The sequence below is a fragment of the Aspergillus affinis genome (assembly GCF_023601865.1).
Source record: "Aspergillus affinis strain CMG 70 chromosome Unknown NODE_39_length_258944_cov_87_149177, whole genome shotgun sequence".
Classification (NCBI taxonomy): domain Eukaryota; kingdom Fungi; phylum Ascomycota; class Eurotiomycetes; order Eurotiales; family Aspergillaceae; genus Aspergillus; species Aspergillus affinis.
The window spans coordinates 168,551-186,197 of NW_026515820.1; the positions used below are offsets into that span (position 1 = coordinate 168,551).

Below are 17,647 nucleotides of genomic sequence, written 5' to 3' on the forward strand. Positions count from 1 at the left end.
CCGTTCGGGTGCCCTGCTTGCCACATCGGTGAGGCTGTGAAGCTATGGAAACCTTTAGTCGAGGTCTAAAACAGCCTGTTGAAAGAGCCTCTATTGCCTCCATTCTTCGGCCCCCACGACTTGGCATCCCATGTTGCGGACGGAACATTCGCTATTAGTTTCAATAAATGTGCGGTCGCGCCCGTTATTTTCAGAATCCGCCGGATCACTTTCCGCTTAATATCTCCATTCATAGATGGACTGTCAGTGGATGATGCCGAGATCGGTAGAGCTGGACTTTCTCCAGCCTTCCTATGACGGCCAACGGGTGAACTCATACACCAGCGAGGACCCGCTCATGTGGCAGGATTCGCCGTCACTAAAGCCCCAGCCAGAACCAAAGGGGGGTTATATCTCGCAGGCTTCTGTCAATCCTCCAACGAATCCTGATGATGAGAAGGCTGCAAAACAGGATAACCATGAATTCTCACCTCGTCTGCCCACGTTCAACCCTATATGGCTTAGCAAGACTTGTCTCGGCGGATTTATCGTGGCTCTAGTTCTCATTGGCATTGCTCTTGGCCTTGTCTACCATTTTGCCGAAACTGATAATGGGTTCGTACTACTTCTCAACGATCGCTATTCCTGGGCGTACGGTCCAACTGTAGGTGAGTTTCATATTCGTCAGACTTTGGTAATAAAAGCCTGGACTAATTGTATCAACGAAAAGTCCTGGTTCTTATTGCTGGTCTTTGGCGTCAAGTTGACTACTGGTGCAAATGCCTGGGTCCCTGGCGAGAATTACGACAGGGATGGGTGTCTGCGGACAAGTCCCTATTTCTGGACTACGTTGGTCAAATTCATATTTTCGGGTGCTGGACCGCCTTGAAGAACAAACACTGGACTGTGTCGGCTTCTATCGTTGGTGTTTTGCTTTTGAAATTGATGGTAAGAACCCAAAAACGCAGCCTATCAAGAAACTCTTGCTGAGAACCAGGTTATCCTGATAGATGGCATTTGCCTCCGCGCTTTTGGTTCTCCAGCCTGCAAAAGTGCGCAGTGGCTCAATCCCGGTTTACGAGGTTGGCATGAACTCGAGCGTTCCACATTTTGAAGGCATCAATTTTTTCAGCCCAACCTATGCTTATTATGGAGTACTGGCGCATGGCTTGGCCTATCCCAAAGGAACGTCCTCTAAATTCGTCGTGCCAAATATCTACCCAAAATATCCTCTACCCGACGGCACCACTCGTATTGCGGCCAACGTCACGGGCTACTGGCCAAGCCTGGACTGCCAGCCCGGAAGTCTGAATTGGACCATGCTAAGCCCGGATCCCGATGCCCATGATGATAAAGATAGAGTTAGATTTCGCTTCGAAGCTGAGGATGGCCGTTGCTCTGTCGGTAAATTGAACCCGGATACTGCCGTATTCTCCCTGAATGATCACTTGCGCGAGATACTGCCAGAAAAATTGATTTATCCTCGGATGGCAAACCTGTACGCTAACTGCACTGGCAACGAAACGAACCCCGATGTTCATCCGTCACTGCGTCTGCTGTTTACCATCCTAAACGTTCGAAATACCCAGGACCTAAAGCCTAACGCAGAAGCACTTCTACGTTCAGCCGACGACGTGAAAGTCGCAAATTCGGCCTCTGTTGAGGTTAAGAGTGCCACGGCCATTCTGTGCAAGCAAAATCTGAGCGGCAAGCGAGCGAGAGTCGAATTAGACCCCTCTGATGCAGATACTCAGAGAGGACCGGGGCTTGACGTCACTCCTATCTCTACCATGTCTACTCAGACATTGCTGCAAGGGCGGTCCATGGATGAACTAGCTAATAATTACTTCCAGATGATGTGGAGATTTATGGCAGGCGCTCCCAACCTTCTTGGAATGGATAAGGCGACGGAGGATGCTTATAGGCCCTTTTTTCGTCTCATGCTAGCGGAGAGCGACAGCCCTGATTACGAGTCGTTTCTAGACATCAAGCGCCTCACAACCAGCGCGGCCAACGTCTACATCGGTCTGGCAGTCCAGTCGATATACTATATTCTTCATACTTATCTCAAATCGCCGGATCAAGAGATCTCTGGGGAGGCTTTCCGCAATGAAAACCGCTTGTTTGTGCAAAAAATCCCAATTGGTGTGATGGTTACCTGCGTTGCTCTCATGATCTGCATTTCAGTGGGCGTGATTATGACTCGTCCATTCGATGTTGTTCCTCGGAGTCCAGATAGTATTGGTGCCATCGCGACCTTTCTTCCCAACAGCAAATTGACGAGAGTGCTTGCTGGAACTGCCAATTGGCCTTTCGCGCGACTTAGCGAAACTCTCAAAGGACATCGATTTCGGACTCATTTGGAACCGTCGCCCACTGATCGTTATGCGAAACCTTCGAAACCAACGTTTACTATTGATGTGGATCCCCAGGATGGGTCCGAGAAGCAGCAAACTCCGGATGAAAAAGCACCCGAGGTGTTGGATAACACGCCGCAGAAGATCTGGACGCCCCTGGCGTATAGCTTTCCTTTTCGTTTGCTTGTGTTGATATCCCCGCTTGCCGTGATAATCGTCATCGAGACTCTGCAGCAGGTATCTGCTAAAAATGACGGATTCATGGACGTTCCGAGGGACTCGAGTGTCCTCTTCTGGAGCAAATTCATTACCTCCGGAGTGATGATTTCCCTTGGTCTTATGTATGGTACCTTCGATTTTGGGCTTGCATTGCTTGCCCCCTACCGCCTACTCAGTCAAGGTAGTCCCGCAAGTAAGCGCGCTATTTTTGCGAATTATCTTCGCGATATACCTGTACTTGCACTTTGGAAATCATTATCCGATCGTCAACTTGCTGTGTTCTTCAGTCTTTTCGCTACTCTCGCTGCAAGTGTGTTCACGATTGCCGCATCAGGACTGTACATCGTTGATTACCAGGCAAGTCCATCTGTCACTCGTTTTGATATATTGATATCGTGAACTAATTATGGAATTAGAACACTTTAAGTCGGACTATGTCAGTCCAACGAAGTGATGTGTTCGACTTGACTTGGCCCAACGCTTACAATGATAGTCATGCAGGCACCGTTCTTAATCTCATCGAGCAGTCAAATCTTACCTTTCCTCGGTTTACGTATGACAATTTGGTTTTTCCGGTCATTTCGTCTCCAGTGTCCTTTGAACAGAGAGGATACAGCTCCGGCCAGGTCAACGGACATATGACTCTTCGCGTACCCGCTCTCCGCCCGCAGCTTGATTGCAAGCCTCTCAACACCGCTACCTTATATAAGGGTAAAACCTCATCAGCGCTAGAGCCCGAGAAACAGGTACCGTACGCCAGTCTTCAGACCACCATCGATCTCGAAACCATGTACCCGAAATGCAAGCGCGGTCGAGCGTACGGAGATGAGAATTTGTTCAATTTCAACAGCACAATTTACTTTCCCGAGAGACAAATTAAGGACGGACCCATCCTTCAGAGACCCGTTTACGGTGGTTTTCTTTTCGATCTACATCTCGGGGATATACTTGATAACGAGAATGTCAGCTCGCGATATGAAAAGTTCAAAAATTGGGGAAATGACGATCTTTTTGCCGACTGGTACTCGTATAGCGAGTATCCCTTCTATACGGAGGACAATTGGGAAAAGGGACAGAACCCAGAGGGGTGTCCTAGCATCGGGTTCAGTTTCGGTGCATTCATCCCACTCTCGACCAACATGACATACGTTACGAGTGGAGTTTGCGATCAGTATATAGAGGAAGTTATCACCGAAGCCCGGTTTATTCTCCCTAGCCTCGAGCTCGACCCGTCGAACCCGCCCGTCCCCGATGAGTCGACTGCCCATGTCCTCGGCAACGGCCACGGGTTCGACATGCGACAATACCGCCCACAATATAACATGGAACAGAGCATGCTCTACTTCAATGCGAATGCATCCGGATACATGGACACATTCTACCAAGTCGTTGTCAACGGCATCGACGGCATCCCTGAATCGGACCTCGTGGGAAAAGACAATATCTCTCGGCTCCTCAACGCTACCAGAGATCTCTACAGCAAGTACATGGCGCTCGCCATATCCTACAACATGCGCCAGAACACAACCTTCAAAGACGACGATCTCGGCAGCGCCGCGTCACGCTCGATTCAGGGTCAAAACGACGATTCCAGCTTCGAGGCTTCGGTCGTGTATCCCTCCGCGCGATTAAAGATTGACCGCCGGGCTAGTCTCGTGCTGGAGGTTCTACTGGCTTTTGCCTTTGTCTGTAGTGCGATTGCTTGTGCGCTGGCCTGGACTCCCGTCTTTATCATGCAGAATCCCGGCCAGATATCAGGTGCCGTGGCCTTGGTGGCTGGAAGTACGCTGGCTTCGCGTAAGGTTGTACCGGAAGGAACGGAGTGGTTGAATACTAAACAAACCCAAGAGCGGAATATCTTCGATGGATTGCAATTGAGGCTGGGCTGGATAGATGATGATGATGGTAAACGGCGGTATGGGATCGATGTTGATAATCGGGAATCTGCTTGAGATGTTTTTGCTCGACTATATATAATTTAATGAACTGAACGCAGGAATAGAACCAAATTGTTCAATCAATAACTGTTAGATCACTTCTATATCTACACGACGCGTCATGTTTTTATTGAGCAATGTCCAGAGAGAAAGTCATGTGACGTCATCTTATGTATCAGATAATGCAGGACATAATCAGTGCACAAATCGCTAATGAAACTAATGAAACACTCAACGACGGCTCCTTTTGGCCAACAGCCTCCCAATTGTAACCAGCCACTACCACCACCAAAGCGACCCATCTTAGCATGGGTGAAGAAGGAAGTTCTTCCGAGCTGGTCTGCAACCACTGTAACTCCCACTTTAGGCGCCGCGAGCATCTCGAGCGCCACACTCGTCGTCATCTCGAGTTGCGTCCTTTTCCGTGCCAGTGGTGTTCAAGGTCGTTTTCCAGAAAGTAAGTACATGACATCTTTCATGGCACGAGAGTACTCATTATAAGCCAGAGATTCCTTGAAACGACATGTCATCACTCATGGACCCAGCGCGGTCAGGTCGTACGCAGCTACTGCATCCCAAGAAGCGAAACGGGTCTCTCGGGCTTGTGTGAAGTGCACGAAGTCAAAGCAACGATGCAACGGCCAGCAACCATGCGATCGATGTCGGAAAAAACGTTCGATCTGCGAATACTCTATGCCATCCTCGGGTCGATCGGTCCGAGGTGAAGAGACTCAATCCCTATCCCATCAGTCTCCACCTCCGGCTGAGATTGATCTCGCTCAAGCCGAAGCATACCAACAAGGAACTGTAGCACATACTGGCTCCCTTGTTCCTCCTGATGTCTCTCAGACAACGGAACTGATGGATTATATCTTTAATCCGTTCCCGTTCATGGCGCTCGATAATGTCGATCTTAGTCTTGCCGGTTTCCCGGCGCCATTCTTTCTGGACTCAAATCCACATAGTGCAGGGTTTCCAAATGAGCATCTACACTCACTATCATATGGTACCCCAAATATAGCGTCATTTGATGATGGAACTCGGTATTCAAACGGAGAGCACTTCTCTGGTACTCCAATGTTCGCCGATCCGAATTCGTTGCCTACCAATTCTCAATCCATGGCAACAACCAAAGAAACAGCCATTCTACCAGCAGAGCATAATCAGCAAAAGAGTTCCACTAGCAACATTCCTGAGTCCACATCTGATGAACAAGAAATTCTAGCGACCGAGGACTTCTGCCACGTCGAACGCGTCTCCGAAGATGCGTACAACGCCATCTTGAACTTCTATCGTGAACACTGTCAGAAATCCAACACACCACAGTTGACGCCTCCAAGTATCCAGGTCGTCAACACATTCATTCAACTATATTTTGAACATTTCCATCCTGTCATGCCCATTATTCATCGCGCTTCCTTCAAACCTACGTCTGAGAAATGGATTCTCGTTGCGGCAATCGCATCCGTTGGGTGCCAGTACTCTCGCATTCCTACTCGATCTCAAATGCACACCTTCTTCTGGCGTCTTCTTCAAAGTATCATTCTAAATCTAGTAAGTCATGTCATATCACAAACACAGAACCAGGGTATTAACAAAATAAGCCCATGCAGCGACTTCTTCGCAACGACGAAGTCTATGTAGCTCAAGCCGTCCTGCTGCATAATCTGTCGCTATTCGACGGTTCAAAGAACACCGTCTGCACGATGCAATATCAACGAAACATTCTCATCACGTCATGTCGACCATTTCTTGTGGGACACGCATCACCGTTCACTCGGTTGTCGTCCATAAACCTGAAAGAAAATGGCGAAAGCTGGTCGCAGTGGATATTGTCAGAGTCTTGGAAACGCACTATTTATTACACCTGGGGTATGTGTTGTTCCTGAAGCTAATTGTGCGCAAAGAATCACCGTTGATTGTTCAAATTTGTAGTGCTTGAATGCTTCCAGTTGATCTTGTTTGATTTGCCTCCTTCGTTGGCGATCTGGGAACTGAGAGTCGGGCTGCCTTGCGATGACGATTTATGGAATTGCCCCGACTCGGGTGAATGCGAACGTCAGTTTCAATCTCAGGAAGGTATGAAATTATCCATTTTTTTCTGCATCGATCATCTATAATATCTAAAGTGGTAACCCAACACTATCCAGACCCTCCCAGCCTTGTTCATCTCTTCAGCTCCTTCAACACCAACAACACGATCCAATCACTTGGAAAAACCACCAGTCTCATCATCATGATATCACTATTCTCTGAAGAGAAAACACTCCGCAAACAAGCTCAATGTCTCCCGTACTCTACCTTCCTCTCATCTGCCGATCCTCCATCCCAACTCAACAATATTCCCAACATCTTGGCCTCCCAATTCAAAGACCTCGATCCATCTCAACGCCCCGGCTCAGATAAATTCACCCTATCTCCTCAACAACAGAAACTCTACCACTTCCTTTCCATCCTCCGCCACATTCCTCCTAACACCATGCACGCGTCCTACGGCTGGATGACCACAAAAGCCGAGGCCGAGATCGCAGATTCCCAAGTTGCCGAGCTCATGAGGGACGCGAAACAAGCACGGGAGTCCCTAGTACACGCAGCGCAGTTATTTCGGCTCCTTCGCGAACAGAACATAGTGACGTTCTATGACCCATTCTGTCTGCTGATCGCGACGCAGTATATTCGTAAATACACACGCCATGTACTTGAGGAGCGCGGGGAAGCAAGGTCAGAAGTATCGGGACCCCCTTTTCGCATTGACCGATTGACTTCCGAAGAACAGAAGGCTTGGATCCAGACTGGAGATGCAGGATCTGGTATCCACGTCACAGGTATCGGGGTGTTGGAGAAACCGGGTAGCTCGTCTCGGGCATTCAAGGAGGCGGCGAGGATTCTGAGGGGAAGTGTGGCTTGGGCGAGGATCAGTCAGATGATTGCGCGCTCTTTGATGCAGTCGCTGAGGGGGGAGATGTTGACCATGCCGGCTTAGTGGTTCTTTTCTTTGGTTATATCTTGGTATGGAATAAGCGATTATGTTTAGAATTTCATCATTGGGAAAGCTAGTTCATGACGATATGATTCATACCTTGGCTTCTTTTTTGGGAAACAATAAGTCTGTGTATGCACATGTTTTGGGTGAATTGCTATCCAGTCCGTATGAGAATGCGACATTCGCTTTAAAAATCCAACATTTCATAATCTACCAGCCAGTTCCGAACCAATCTTCCTTCAAATATCCTTCCGTTCTCTGACAAAGCACCGGAACTTGGGCTTCACGAACCACGCCTCCCAGGTAGTCATCTCCTCTCCAGGAGCCAACTCAAACTCATACTTCCGGTACAGCTGCGGAATGACCTTCGACATCTCCAGCAAACTGATATTCTTACCAATGCAGGTACGAGCACCAGCCCCGAACTATTTTTTGTCAGTTCATTCATCATACCGTGAATAGGAAATGGGAGAGAGCGTACGGGGATAAAATTCTGCTCCATAAAAGACAACGTCGCCTTATCGTTTTCCAACCATCGCTCGGGTCGGAACTCTGAGGCGTCGGGACCGAACACGTCTTCGTTATTATGGATCACCCAGGTATTGACTCCTACCGAGCTCTATAGACCTTCGTCAGCGACCGTGACAATATTGTATAATATAGATGGTATAACTCACCCCTCCTGGGAAATATTTCCCGGCTAAAGTAACCCCCTCGGACGGTACATCGCGCACCAACGGTCTCCCTGTGGCCGGGTGAACTCGCAGCGCCTCCTTAATACACGCCTGCAGATACGGCATCTGTCGAGCCTGTTCGAAGGTAACCTGTTCCGAGAGTTTTCCGTCTAGAGCAAGTGAGTCGATTTCCTCCCTCAGTTTTCTCGCGGCCTCTGGGTTCTTGAGTAAAGAGTAGACCACACTGCTAAGAGATATAGCGGTTGTATCAGATCCAGCGGCGATATTCGCGCCGACGGTAGTGAAAAGTTGGAAGTCATTGACCTTGTCGGCGCTTCTGAGAGTGAGGAGCCTTGATAGGAAGTCATTCCGGGAGGACGTCTTCTCGTCACTTTCCCCGGACCGCGTGTCGATCTGATGTTGAATATACAAGTTCACGGATTCAAGTGGGATTTGTTGTCGAAGGGTTCGACCGGCTAATGCGATCCAGGCGTGCAATTCGGGAAAGATTCCAACTGTGGATCCGTATTTCAGACTCTGGTCGATGCTTTTGAGCACACCCCATGCGTCGTTGCCGGTCTCGAGAAGACCAAATGGTTGACTTGTCTGTTGATGACCTTTGTGTCAGATTTTTTATCTACCTAGTGCCCGGTTAACACAAGGACGACGTACTGTGATATCACCAATGACGTCAAATGCATAATATTGCATCCAGGTCGGCACATCGAACGCTTCTTTGTCTTTTGCGAAGCTGTCTAGGCGGTCGCATAGCATCTGGTTGCATCGGTCGACGAAATGTTCGTACGTGACCAGCGTCGACATGGAATACAGCGATGAAATTTTGCGTCGGTTCAGTGCGTGTAGCTGGTTATTCTGCTCTGAGAATAGATGCCTCTTGTCTTTCGCGGGATCCCCGAATGGACGGTAGAAATCTGATTTGGGGAACTTGGAGCCAGACGAGTAGATGGTCTTTAGGGCTGCCGGGTCGTTGATGCTGAATGTAGCCGGGGCGATGCGGACGACAGGACCTAGATTAGACGTCAATATCTCATTATTTTGGATGATATGCTAACTCGTAGCAGTTATGATCAGCAAGAATGTTTAAACGTACCATATTTCTTATGTAACTCGATATTCGCTTGTTCGAACCGTCCCATGCGTGTCTCCTTGAACAGCCAGAACCGACTAAACCGAGCCAGCCACGGCCCAGGGATTCCGCTCGTTGGACCAAGCAGACCCTGATAGAGAGTCCAAAGTAGATACCCAGCAATAAGAACGCAAACCGAGTGACCAAGATACAGTCTCGCGGCGTCAAACACACGGCCCTCACCCAGCATATCCAATTTCAGCATGATTTCGACCTGAATAAAGATAAGATCTCACACTCCTCCAAAATAAAACTGATCCTCGAAAAAGAGCACACCAGAGCTCTTATATACCTCATCACTCCTCAACCCCGACACTGCCCTCTACCCCAGGAAATCACCGATCTGCAACGATTGCCATGCAAAAATGTGGTGGAGCCGACCCGACTGTCGGAATCTCCGCGCCACTCTGCATCATGGCTCCCTGAACAAGGCATGATCGACTCTTTTGGCCTTGGATGTTGGTTCTAAAGGGCATGCAGGTTATCCACATGGTTAGTAACGAGTCAGCACGCAGTGGTTTCTACTGGTAAGGTTTTTCCTGTTGGGAGGCTCGGAGAAATGACTTGGTTCCGAAGCCGAGATCGTGGATCAAGTTTCTGCAGGAAGAAGATATTCTTGCAGATCATAGATTTGGTCGCGTGTTTGCTCTTGCATAATGTTCTCTTTGGTTCTGTATCGAATGACTGGAATGTTTATGCATAGAGTGCACACTGACGTGGAGTGTCTAGGGTGGATGTCGAGCTGATATATGGGGGAACCGGTAAACACAACGATGCCGTAGGGGGTATTACTACGTTGATTTAGACTTGGTTCGAGTTCCATGGACCATTAAATCTTGAGAGGTCTCTGCTATTTTCTGAGTTTTGCATTCGGCTTTTGCTCTTAAACTGGCTCCTAACTTCTGAAGTAACAACCAGCCCAACCACAAGACCTATTGTTCGCCTTAGAAAAAATTAAAGAAAGATAAAAATCTCAAAATATAAAATAGAGATTAAACTGAATGAATGAGCAGTTTTAAGAAACAATTGACCCGGATTGCAATGTTTCTCCTGGCGATAAATCCCCCACAATCTCCGCATAAAACAAACTTGGCTCCGGCAGTGACAGATCAAATACTCCAAGTAACTTCTAAACTCTTACCAAAATCCAAAGTCCAAAGTCTAGACTTTCCAGAAGTCGTCGAGGATCTTTTCTCCTTACCGTATGATCCCAACGTTAATCTACCCGGCACCACTTTCAATTGTCTATCTGAAACGAATTGTCGATCATAAAACACAACTCTCACAGCCACTGCGGCAGCAAGTGGAGTCCCCTCTAAAACAAGGTCCTTCGTTAGTTTGGCCTTGGGCCTAACTAAATTTAACCGTCTTTGGTCCTGACAAGCTCATTTTAGTCTCTAAGGTATTCCGTATGTCGAGTGGACTGCTAAAGGGGCGCAAAGTAATTACCGAATTTCGTGGATTTTAAATTAAAGTTGATCGATATCGTTCTTCTGCGCGGGTTTTCTGAGCGCTTTAATTTGTCTTACTTTCAGGCTTCAGTTTACAATCTCCACTCTCCACGTCTCCTGTTTCGACGCTAGTCCGTTTCATCCTGGGATTAAGCATTCGAAACTTCACGTCTACGTCTCCCCCCCCCCCCCCCCCCTGAGGACACAGGCGGGATGTGGGCAGCAGTGTACGCAGCACTGTATAAGCTATGGGGTAGCTAGGAGTAGGTACTGGGTATATAAGGACGGTGATCTCCCGAATAAACCTCCAGCTCTAAACACTACAATTGACACTTCACAATCAAATCCCCTCAATTATCTTCACGATCCGAATTCAAAATGGTCTCTACTAAGACTCTCGTCTCTGTCCTCCTCGGCACCACTCTGGCTGCTGCCACCCTCCAGCCGGCCACTTCCAACACCAAGGGAAAATGCCCCGGCTCTGTGAGCTGCTCTCGTACGTGTTCCTCCTTCTCTGTTGCAGCTACTGCTTCTGCAATAATGTTCAGTGTCGAAGAAAAGAAAATGCAATGCTAACTAACTCCCACACTCACAGCCGCTAAGACCTCCAACGCTATCCAGGCCGCCGAGTGCGCCTACAACACTCGCACTTCTGGTAATTTCCCAGTCCAATAACACGCCCAAGCCACGGACTTGAAACTAAGAGCCATTATCAAACAGAAACCCAGACTTTCGCCGTCTTCGAGACCGACCACCAGTATGATAGCTCGCACGGCGCCCCCTACGGCACCTGCAAGGCGTACACTTGCACTGCGCCCACAAATGATGAGTTGACCAAGTCGGACGATGATTGCTGGACTTTCTTCTGGAAGTGAGTTTTCCCTCCCGTTAACATGTCGAGTTGAGATGGGTTATTTTGGGCGAATGGACTAATGATTTTTCTTTTCTTTCTTTGCAGCGACAACGGCTCGTCCTCGGGCGTCGGAACCACCTGCATCAAGAGCCCTGATGATGGAACCTGCGGATGTGAGAACTCCGACGGAACATTCGTGGCTGGCAGCTCGAGCTGCTCTTAGATTGTGTTATGGAGTATGAGTACTACGGTGTATCATATTGAGAAATTTTGAAAATTGAATTCAATTGAAAGTGGAGATGTTTTTCTTTGCGTACTACAGCTAGATGGAGGAAACATCAATGGGCAATTCGTAAAACTCGTTACTCGTAAAAGCCATTGCGTAAGCCGTGGAAATGAAAATCTCCTCAGAGATGGATATCAACGGCGATATCACGTCTTGCTTTTGCTTCCGTCTCCAGAGACACCATCCGCATGGCCTTGATCCCATCCCTTATCATAACCTTTTCCATAACCCTCATCGTATCCTTTCTCATACGCACTGTCCCCATTGGCGACCTTTTCGTCGGCCCCTTCGTCCTCCCTTTCATCATCCTCTATGTTGTCTTTTTCCTTGCGTCCTTCCTTAAATCCATCTTCGTACCCGTCGTCGTATCCAGTATCTTCCCCTTCTTCGTGACCAACGTCATAATCGTTGTTACAGCCCTCGTCGGAACCTTCCTCAGAGTCACTGTCGCGGCCATTGTCCAAACCATCATTGTTGTAGAAAGCATGATATGCTGCAGTAAACCCAGCAGTAAAAGCCGCACTGAAGGCAGCGTTATCACGAGGCTCATCACCAACTGCATCACTAACCGCATCATCAGCCGTATCACCAGCCGCATCGTCAGCGTCGTCAGTACCATCGTAACCTTTGTACCCGCCATAAGTGCCCGTAATATTGTCTTTATCGTCTCCATCTCCGTGTTTGTATCCATCCTTTGCTTCCTTGTTCTCCGAGAAGTCGGTGCCATCGAAGGTAGCCTGACTGGTAATAGCCTCATATAGCAACCAGAAGTCCCAGGTCAGTAAGGTTTGAAACATCTCCTTGGTTTGGTAATCCTCGATCACTGGATCCGTGATCTTTGCTTCCGGGTTCCCCTCGTTCTCGTCAAATGGGTGCGAGGGATCCACCAGATCAAAAACCCAAACAACAGAGTCATCGGTCTCAGGTTTCTCAACTTCGACCTGGTCTTGATCCTCTTCCTTTTGCGCCTTCTCACTCAAGGATTCACGGCTGACTTCCTGATCCATGTGGCAATTTTCGAACCAAAGCCGTAAACTACTCACACTCAAAGTGCTATCTTTCGGGCTGTCTTTGCGTTCGGGTTCATCTTCAGATATGAGACACTCCGGTGCAATCTTCTCTACTAGGCACTCCGCAGGCTCTGGCTCTTCTTCGGAGAAGCTTCGAAACATAGCATGGACGGCGGCGAGATTGGTATCGGGTTCTAGACCGGGAAACGGGAGAGATGTTCCAGATGGTGTCAGTAATCTAAGAAACTCTCGGGCAGAGATCCTTGCAACTTTCTCACAGATACTTTTTGTTTCGCAAATGGGGACCACAAGTTCGAAGATATGAGCATCATTACCAAAGCCTAAGGCGGCGTTCATTTCCGGGTAATTCCATGTGCCGTTGACAAAGCGACAAAGTTCCATGATTAGTTTTCGCACCGAGCCATCTTCAAGACAGCCTCCATGGGTCCGAGGGAATGCAATCGGGAAGTGTACCAGAGTGCTAGCAGCTACTGGGTTGGGACATACCGCGCAACGAAGGTCAAGATGATGAAGGATATCTTGCTCGTAATATCCGGAAACGCGGCAGTAATCAATCGCGGCATCTGCTTGGTTTTTCGATCTCTCCGGCATTACCGACCGAGGGAAAGTTGTAGACAGTACCAAGCAGCTAAGTTCTCCTTGAGGAAGCGCGTGCTTTACCTGGAGACTTGGTGTTCCGACAAACATCGTCGTCCCGATATTGTAAAGCCCTTCTTTGAGAGGACTGTCGGGTACTGACAAATCAGCTGAATTCAATTGGAAATCGTTGTCGTGTTCGGCAATTGCATTGTTGCTGGAATGAGTGCTGGGACCATGTGCTCCCCGCTTTTCGGCTTCAGTGATCTTGTCAATTTTAGCACAGTTGAATGGCTGTGGCAGTACATCTCCATCAATTATTCCCTCAATGTAGTCCTGGGCTCTCTCAGTTGCAATTCGAAAGCACTCGCCGTCAGTCGTGCACACAGGTAGCGCAAGTGAGCAGACATATGGCCTGTCACTCATGAAGCTGCCGATGCTCCAGCTTATCTGACCTGTCTGCTTTATAGACTCTGTGTGAGAGGCAATTGTCGACATGAGCCTGTAAGTCTCCTGGAAATCGAATAACTGGTGGTAGCCAGTTTCAGTGACGCACAAAGGGCGATGGATGAGGGCGCTGACAGGGCCTGACTTGCAGACAATACATCCCTCTTGGACGCAGTCGAACATTTCATCGGCAAAGGTCAGCGACAGCGATACGATCGCATGAAGAATGGATAGTTGTTCGCGAAAATCTTGCCCCTCCCGATCGGTGCCAACAAAGCTGCGCTGAAAGACAAACAACTTCTTGGGGATTTTTCCATCGAACCGCGCATGTTCGAACCGAGGACCTGTTGAATCAGGGTTACCAATGAACACGCTGAACCAGACTGAGACCTCAATTTTCGGTTGAGTCGACACACTTGTGGCGGAGCTGTGCTGACTTTCCGTGAGATTAGACGGATTGTCTGGGGAGAGCGAAGATGAGTGAGTAGAATCCATTGGCCTACCGTTGGCTAGATGTGGCCAAGAGAAGATGGGAATCAAGGTTTGAGATGGCTCGAATCATGCAGAAAAAGAGATGGAATGAGATGGATTTCACCACGGTTGTTGAGAGAGTAGATGGAAGTGCGAGAATAGATGGGATTGAGAGGGTAGATGGAAGTAAGAGAAAGTACAAATTCACTCAGCATGTCAATCACATGATGGACTGACTGACCACATCAGGGTGTGTTGCTTTCACCACCATTTTGTCACAATGCTCTTCTCTCTGGAACTATAAGCTGTCCTCCGTAGGGCTGTTAGTGAACCATCAATGCTTATCTTCTTGGCACCGATAAAAATAGCCATTGTTTGGAGGTGTATTAGTCAGCGGTCTTCCTCTCTCAAAATTGTCCATCTCCAGCTTCCACTTGGAATGGATGTGACATGTCAGGCAGCCGACAGAAGTCCCGCATTGAGCTTCCACGGACAGCCCAATGGGACTCCATGCCTCCAGCTGTCATCACTGCACTCCAGACGGACGCAAGAAGAAGAGCAGAAGAGTTGAATCTCTGCAAGCGGCCACGGCGGACCCCCGGCACGTGATGTGGAGGCGGCGTTGCCCCTTTGCCGCCAACACGAGAGAAGCAGCCAGAGCGAGCGCAAGTCCTTCGCTGGCCTCTCCTGCCTTGATTCCTTCGTCCTTGTTTTTTCTTGTGTCTTATCGACTTTCCCCTCCTTTTCCCCTGACTCCCTTGAATTCATCATCGCCATTTTGATCTTTGTTTATTTGTCTGATCCGAGTGGTTCCTCCCCCAAATTGCTCGCGTGGCTCCATAATCCAGCCTCTCTCGCCGATCCTCGAACTTTAGAACGTTTTTTTCTCGATTGTCCTTCCTTTAATCGACTTTCATTTCGTCTCCTTCATGGGCCATTGCCCGTGATAGACTCTCTTTTCCAAATCGGTCCTTTTCGTTATCTGCTGATCGCCCGACCATCACGGCCCTTTCACGATGAAAGTCCAACGCCTCTCGCCATTTGTTCTTTTCCTCCTCCCCGCGCTATCGGCAGCGTTTGCAGACCTCACTCCGAATAGCAATGCCCCTGGACACCGCGCCGCGTATGACAGTGATTCCGTGCCCCCAGACTTCGATGATTACGCTCCGGTCCGCGCGAACCCCAAGGTCGCGCCAAAAGGAACGCAAGATGCCCCGGTTGATGGCAGGGATGGTCGACCTCACGCTGGCCCGTGGGTAGAGACAAGCGCGGAACGGGATCGCAAGAAGGCAGGCTCGGTCGTGCCTTCGGATGCCCCCTCCGATCCACAAGTTGCTCAGCATTTGGGTCCAGATGGAAATCCGATCCCCTATTCGAATGACGGAGTGATGGACGATCCGAACCGGACGGGTCCGAAAGAAGGCACTCGAGGTACCGAGGGCGGAGTGTCGGAGAAATTGAAGGATACTTATACCTCAGAGAAGACTCCTGATGCCCCCAAAGAAGCTCCTCCTGTGCCTCATAGTGAGAAGCCAAAAACCCCTTCCCAGGACAGCACGGATGAGTATTCCAAGGGACCTAGCGATTCCACCCTGGGGAAGCTGGAGGTACGTCTTGCTACTTAGGAACCTCCCTGGCTTTCTTGTCGACAAGTCACTAACTCCCATCTCCAGAAACCCGCAGACTTGCCCGATAAGCCGCACGACATCCCGCACCCCAAATCCCCTGCCCCCGTGAGCGAAGATCCCCTTGGTTTCGAGACACCCGGCAGCTCTGCCGCTGCCACTCCTGGCGCGGTCGGATCGGGAGAGTCGGAGAGCGACCCGTTGCACTCTCTTCTCTTCTCCTTCACCATGATCATCGTCTCAGAAATTGGCGATAAGACATTCCTGGTCGCTGCCCTTATGGCGATGCGCCATCCGCGCCTTCTCGTCTTCTCCGCTGCCTTTGCCGCATTGATTGGCATGACCGTACTCTCGGCTGTCCTGGGACACGCCGTGCCGACACTTATCCCCAAGTCGTTCACCAAGATTCTCGCTGCTGTTCTCTTCTTCGTTTTCGGTTTGAAAATGCTAAAGGAGGGTCGCGAGATGTCACCTGACGAGGGTGTTGGCGAGGAAATGAAGGAGGTCGAAATGGAGCTGGAAGAAAAGGAGCAAGAGCAGATGCGGATGAACCGCCGTCGCTCCTCCGTCACCCCTCACTCTCTTGAAGCTGGCCGTGCCGGAGGACGTCGCAAGTCTCGATCGTCTGGCAACCGTCTCCCTTCTCCTCCCGAGAGCCTTTCGTCTTCTTCCTCCCGCGAGTCGTCCCCCGCGCCCGGTCGCCGGCTTAACGACGTCCTGGTCGGAATGAACAATCTTTTCTCTCTTCTTCTCAGCCCTGCCTGGGTTCAGACTTTCGCTATGACTTTCCTTGGAGAATGGGGCGACCGCAGCCAGATCGCCACCATCGCCATGGCTGCCGGTCAAGACTACTGGTGGGTGACCGTCGGCGCGATCACTGGACATGGCATCTGCACCGCTGCGGCGGTCATTGGCGGCAGTGCCATCGCTGGCCGGGTCAGCATGCGCGTTGGTACGTTTCTTCTCCCCACATTGCCTTCAAACCCAGCTGCTAACATCTCGAACAGTAACACTTGGCGGCGCTACGGCCTTCCTTGTATTTGGAGCCATCTATCTGCTCGAGTCCCTGTATTAGCGCCTCTATTTTCGCGCGCACTGTTCTATACTCTCTTTTAATAATCTTGGGTGATCTCTCTGTACAATATAGAATTGGGATGCCAATCGAGCCAGATGTATACATTATTGGAGGCTCTTTCCTGGCTATGTGATAATGACAAAGAATATACATCATTTACGGCTGGTGATCTTTTCTTAGCTATCTTGGACTACTCATTCCAATCTGAACACGCCCCACTGTGGCATATGATTCCCACGAAGTCAATCCGTTTCCTTCCCAGTCCTAGTACTATCAGCAACAATTACATTTATATGGTCAACCATTAAATATGTTGACATTGCTCAGACCTCAGTGATATAATCGGAGTCAATCAACTTGCAACACTAGCGCCTAGTATTAAAATAGACAGCACGATTGTCCAGGAACCACAGACAGGCGTTCAAACCCTGCTGTAGTTAGTACCCCGCACCTATTCGTGGTTTTATGACGGCAAATGTGTCTCCTACAAGAGAGTAAGAGCCACAGTTGATCACCAAGCGAACTCAAGATCATCC

General features: G+C 49.3%; 6 protein-coding genes across 6 annotated transcripts; 4 read left to right on the top strand and 2 right to left on the bottom strand.

The window, feature by feature from the left end:
• Positions 1–235: 235 nt before the first annotated feature.
• KD926_006944 (DUF3433 domain-containing protein) lies at positions 236–4,507 on the top strand (the record flags this gene model as incomplete). The annotated part of the gene is made up of 4 exons (XM_053099967.1): positions 236–647; positions 710–927; positions 990–2,924; positions 2,972–4,507. 4 exons carry the CDS (start codon positions 236–238, stop codon positions 4,505–4,507), a joined length of 4,101 nt encoding a protein of 1,366 aa, XP_052956349.1.
• Positions 4,508–4,705: 198 nt separating this feature from the next.
• On the top strand, positions 4,706–7,475 carry KD926_006945 (Zn(II)2Cys6 transcription factor; the record flags this gene model as incomplete). The annotated part of the gene is made up of 5 exons (XM_053099968.1): positions 4,706–4,949; positions 4,995–6,046; positions 6,097–6,364; positions 6,428–6,571; positions 6,643–7,475. The coding sequence occupies 5 exons, from the start codon at positions 4,706–4,708 to the stop codon at positions 7,473–7,475; spliced, it is 2,541 nt and encodes an 846-aa protein (XP_052956350.1).
• A 239-nt stretch (positions 7,476–7,714) lies between these two features.
• Positions 7,715–9,501, bottom strand: KD926_006946 (cytochrome P450; the record flags this gene model as incomplete). The annotated part of the gene is made up of 5 exons (XM_053099969.1): positions 7,715–7,900; positions 7,957–8,094; positions 8,153–8,755; positions 8,822–9,177; positions 9,261–9,501. 5 exons carry the CDS (start codon positions 9,499–9,501, stop codon positions 7,715–7,717), a joined length of 1,524 nt encoding a protein of 507 aa, XP_052956351.1.
• Positions 9,502–11,125: 1,624 nt separating this feature from the next.
• On the top strand, positions 11,126–11,823 carry KD926_006947 (uncharacterized protein; the record flags this gene model as incomplete). Its single annotated transcript, XM_053099970.1, has 4 exons — positions 11,126–11,243; positions 11,343–11,402; positions 11,468–11,618; positions 11,706–11,823. The coding sequence occupies 4 exons, from the start codon at positions 11,126–11,128 to the stop codon at positions 11,821–11,823; spliced, it is 447 nt and encodes a 148-aa protein (XP_052956352.1).
• A 209-nt stretch (positions 11,824–12,032) lies between these two features.
• Positions 12,033–14,435, bottom strand: KD926_006948 (uncharacterized protein; the record flags this gene model as incomplete). The annotated part of the gene is made up of 1 exon (XM_053099971.1): positions 12,033–14,435. One exon carries the CDS (start codon positions 14,433–14,435, stop codon positions 12,033–12,035), a length of 2,403 nt encoding a protein of 800 aa, XP_052956353.1.
• Positions 14,436–15,427: 992 nt separating this feature from the next.
• KD926_006949 (UPF0016 domain protein) lies at positions 15,428–17,111 on the top strand (the record flags this gene model as incomplete). Its single annotated transcript, XM_053099972.1, has 3 exons — positions 15,428–16,018; positions 16,085–16,988; positions 17,044–17,111. The coding sequence occupies 3 exons, from the start codon at positions 15,428–15,430 to the stop codon at positions 17,109–17,111; spliced, it is 1,563 nt and encodes a 520-aa protein (XP_052956354.1).
• Between the last annotated feature and the right edge of the window lie 536 nt (positions 17,112–17,647).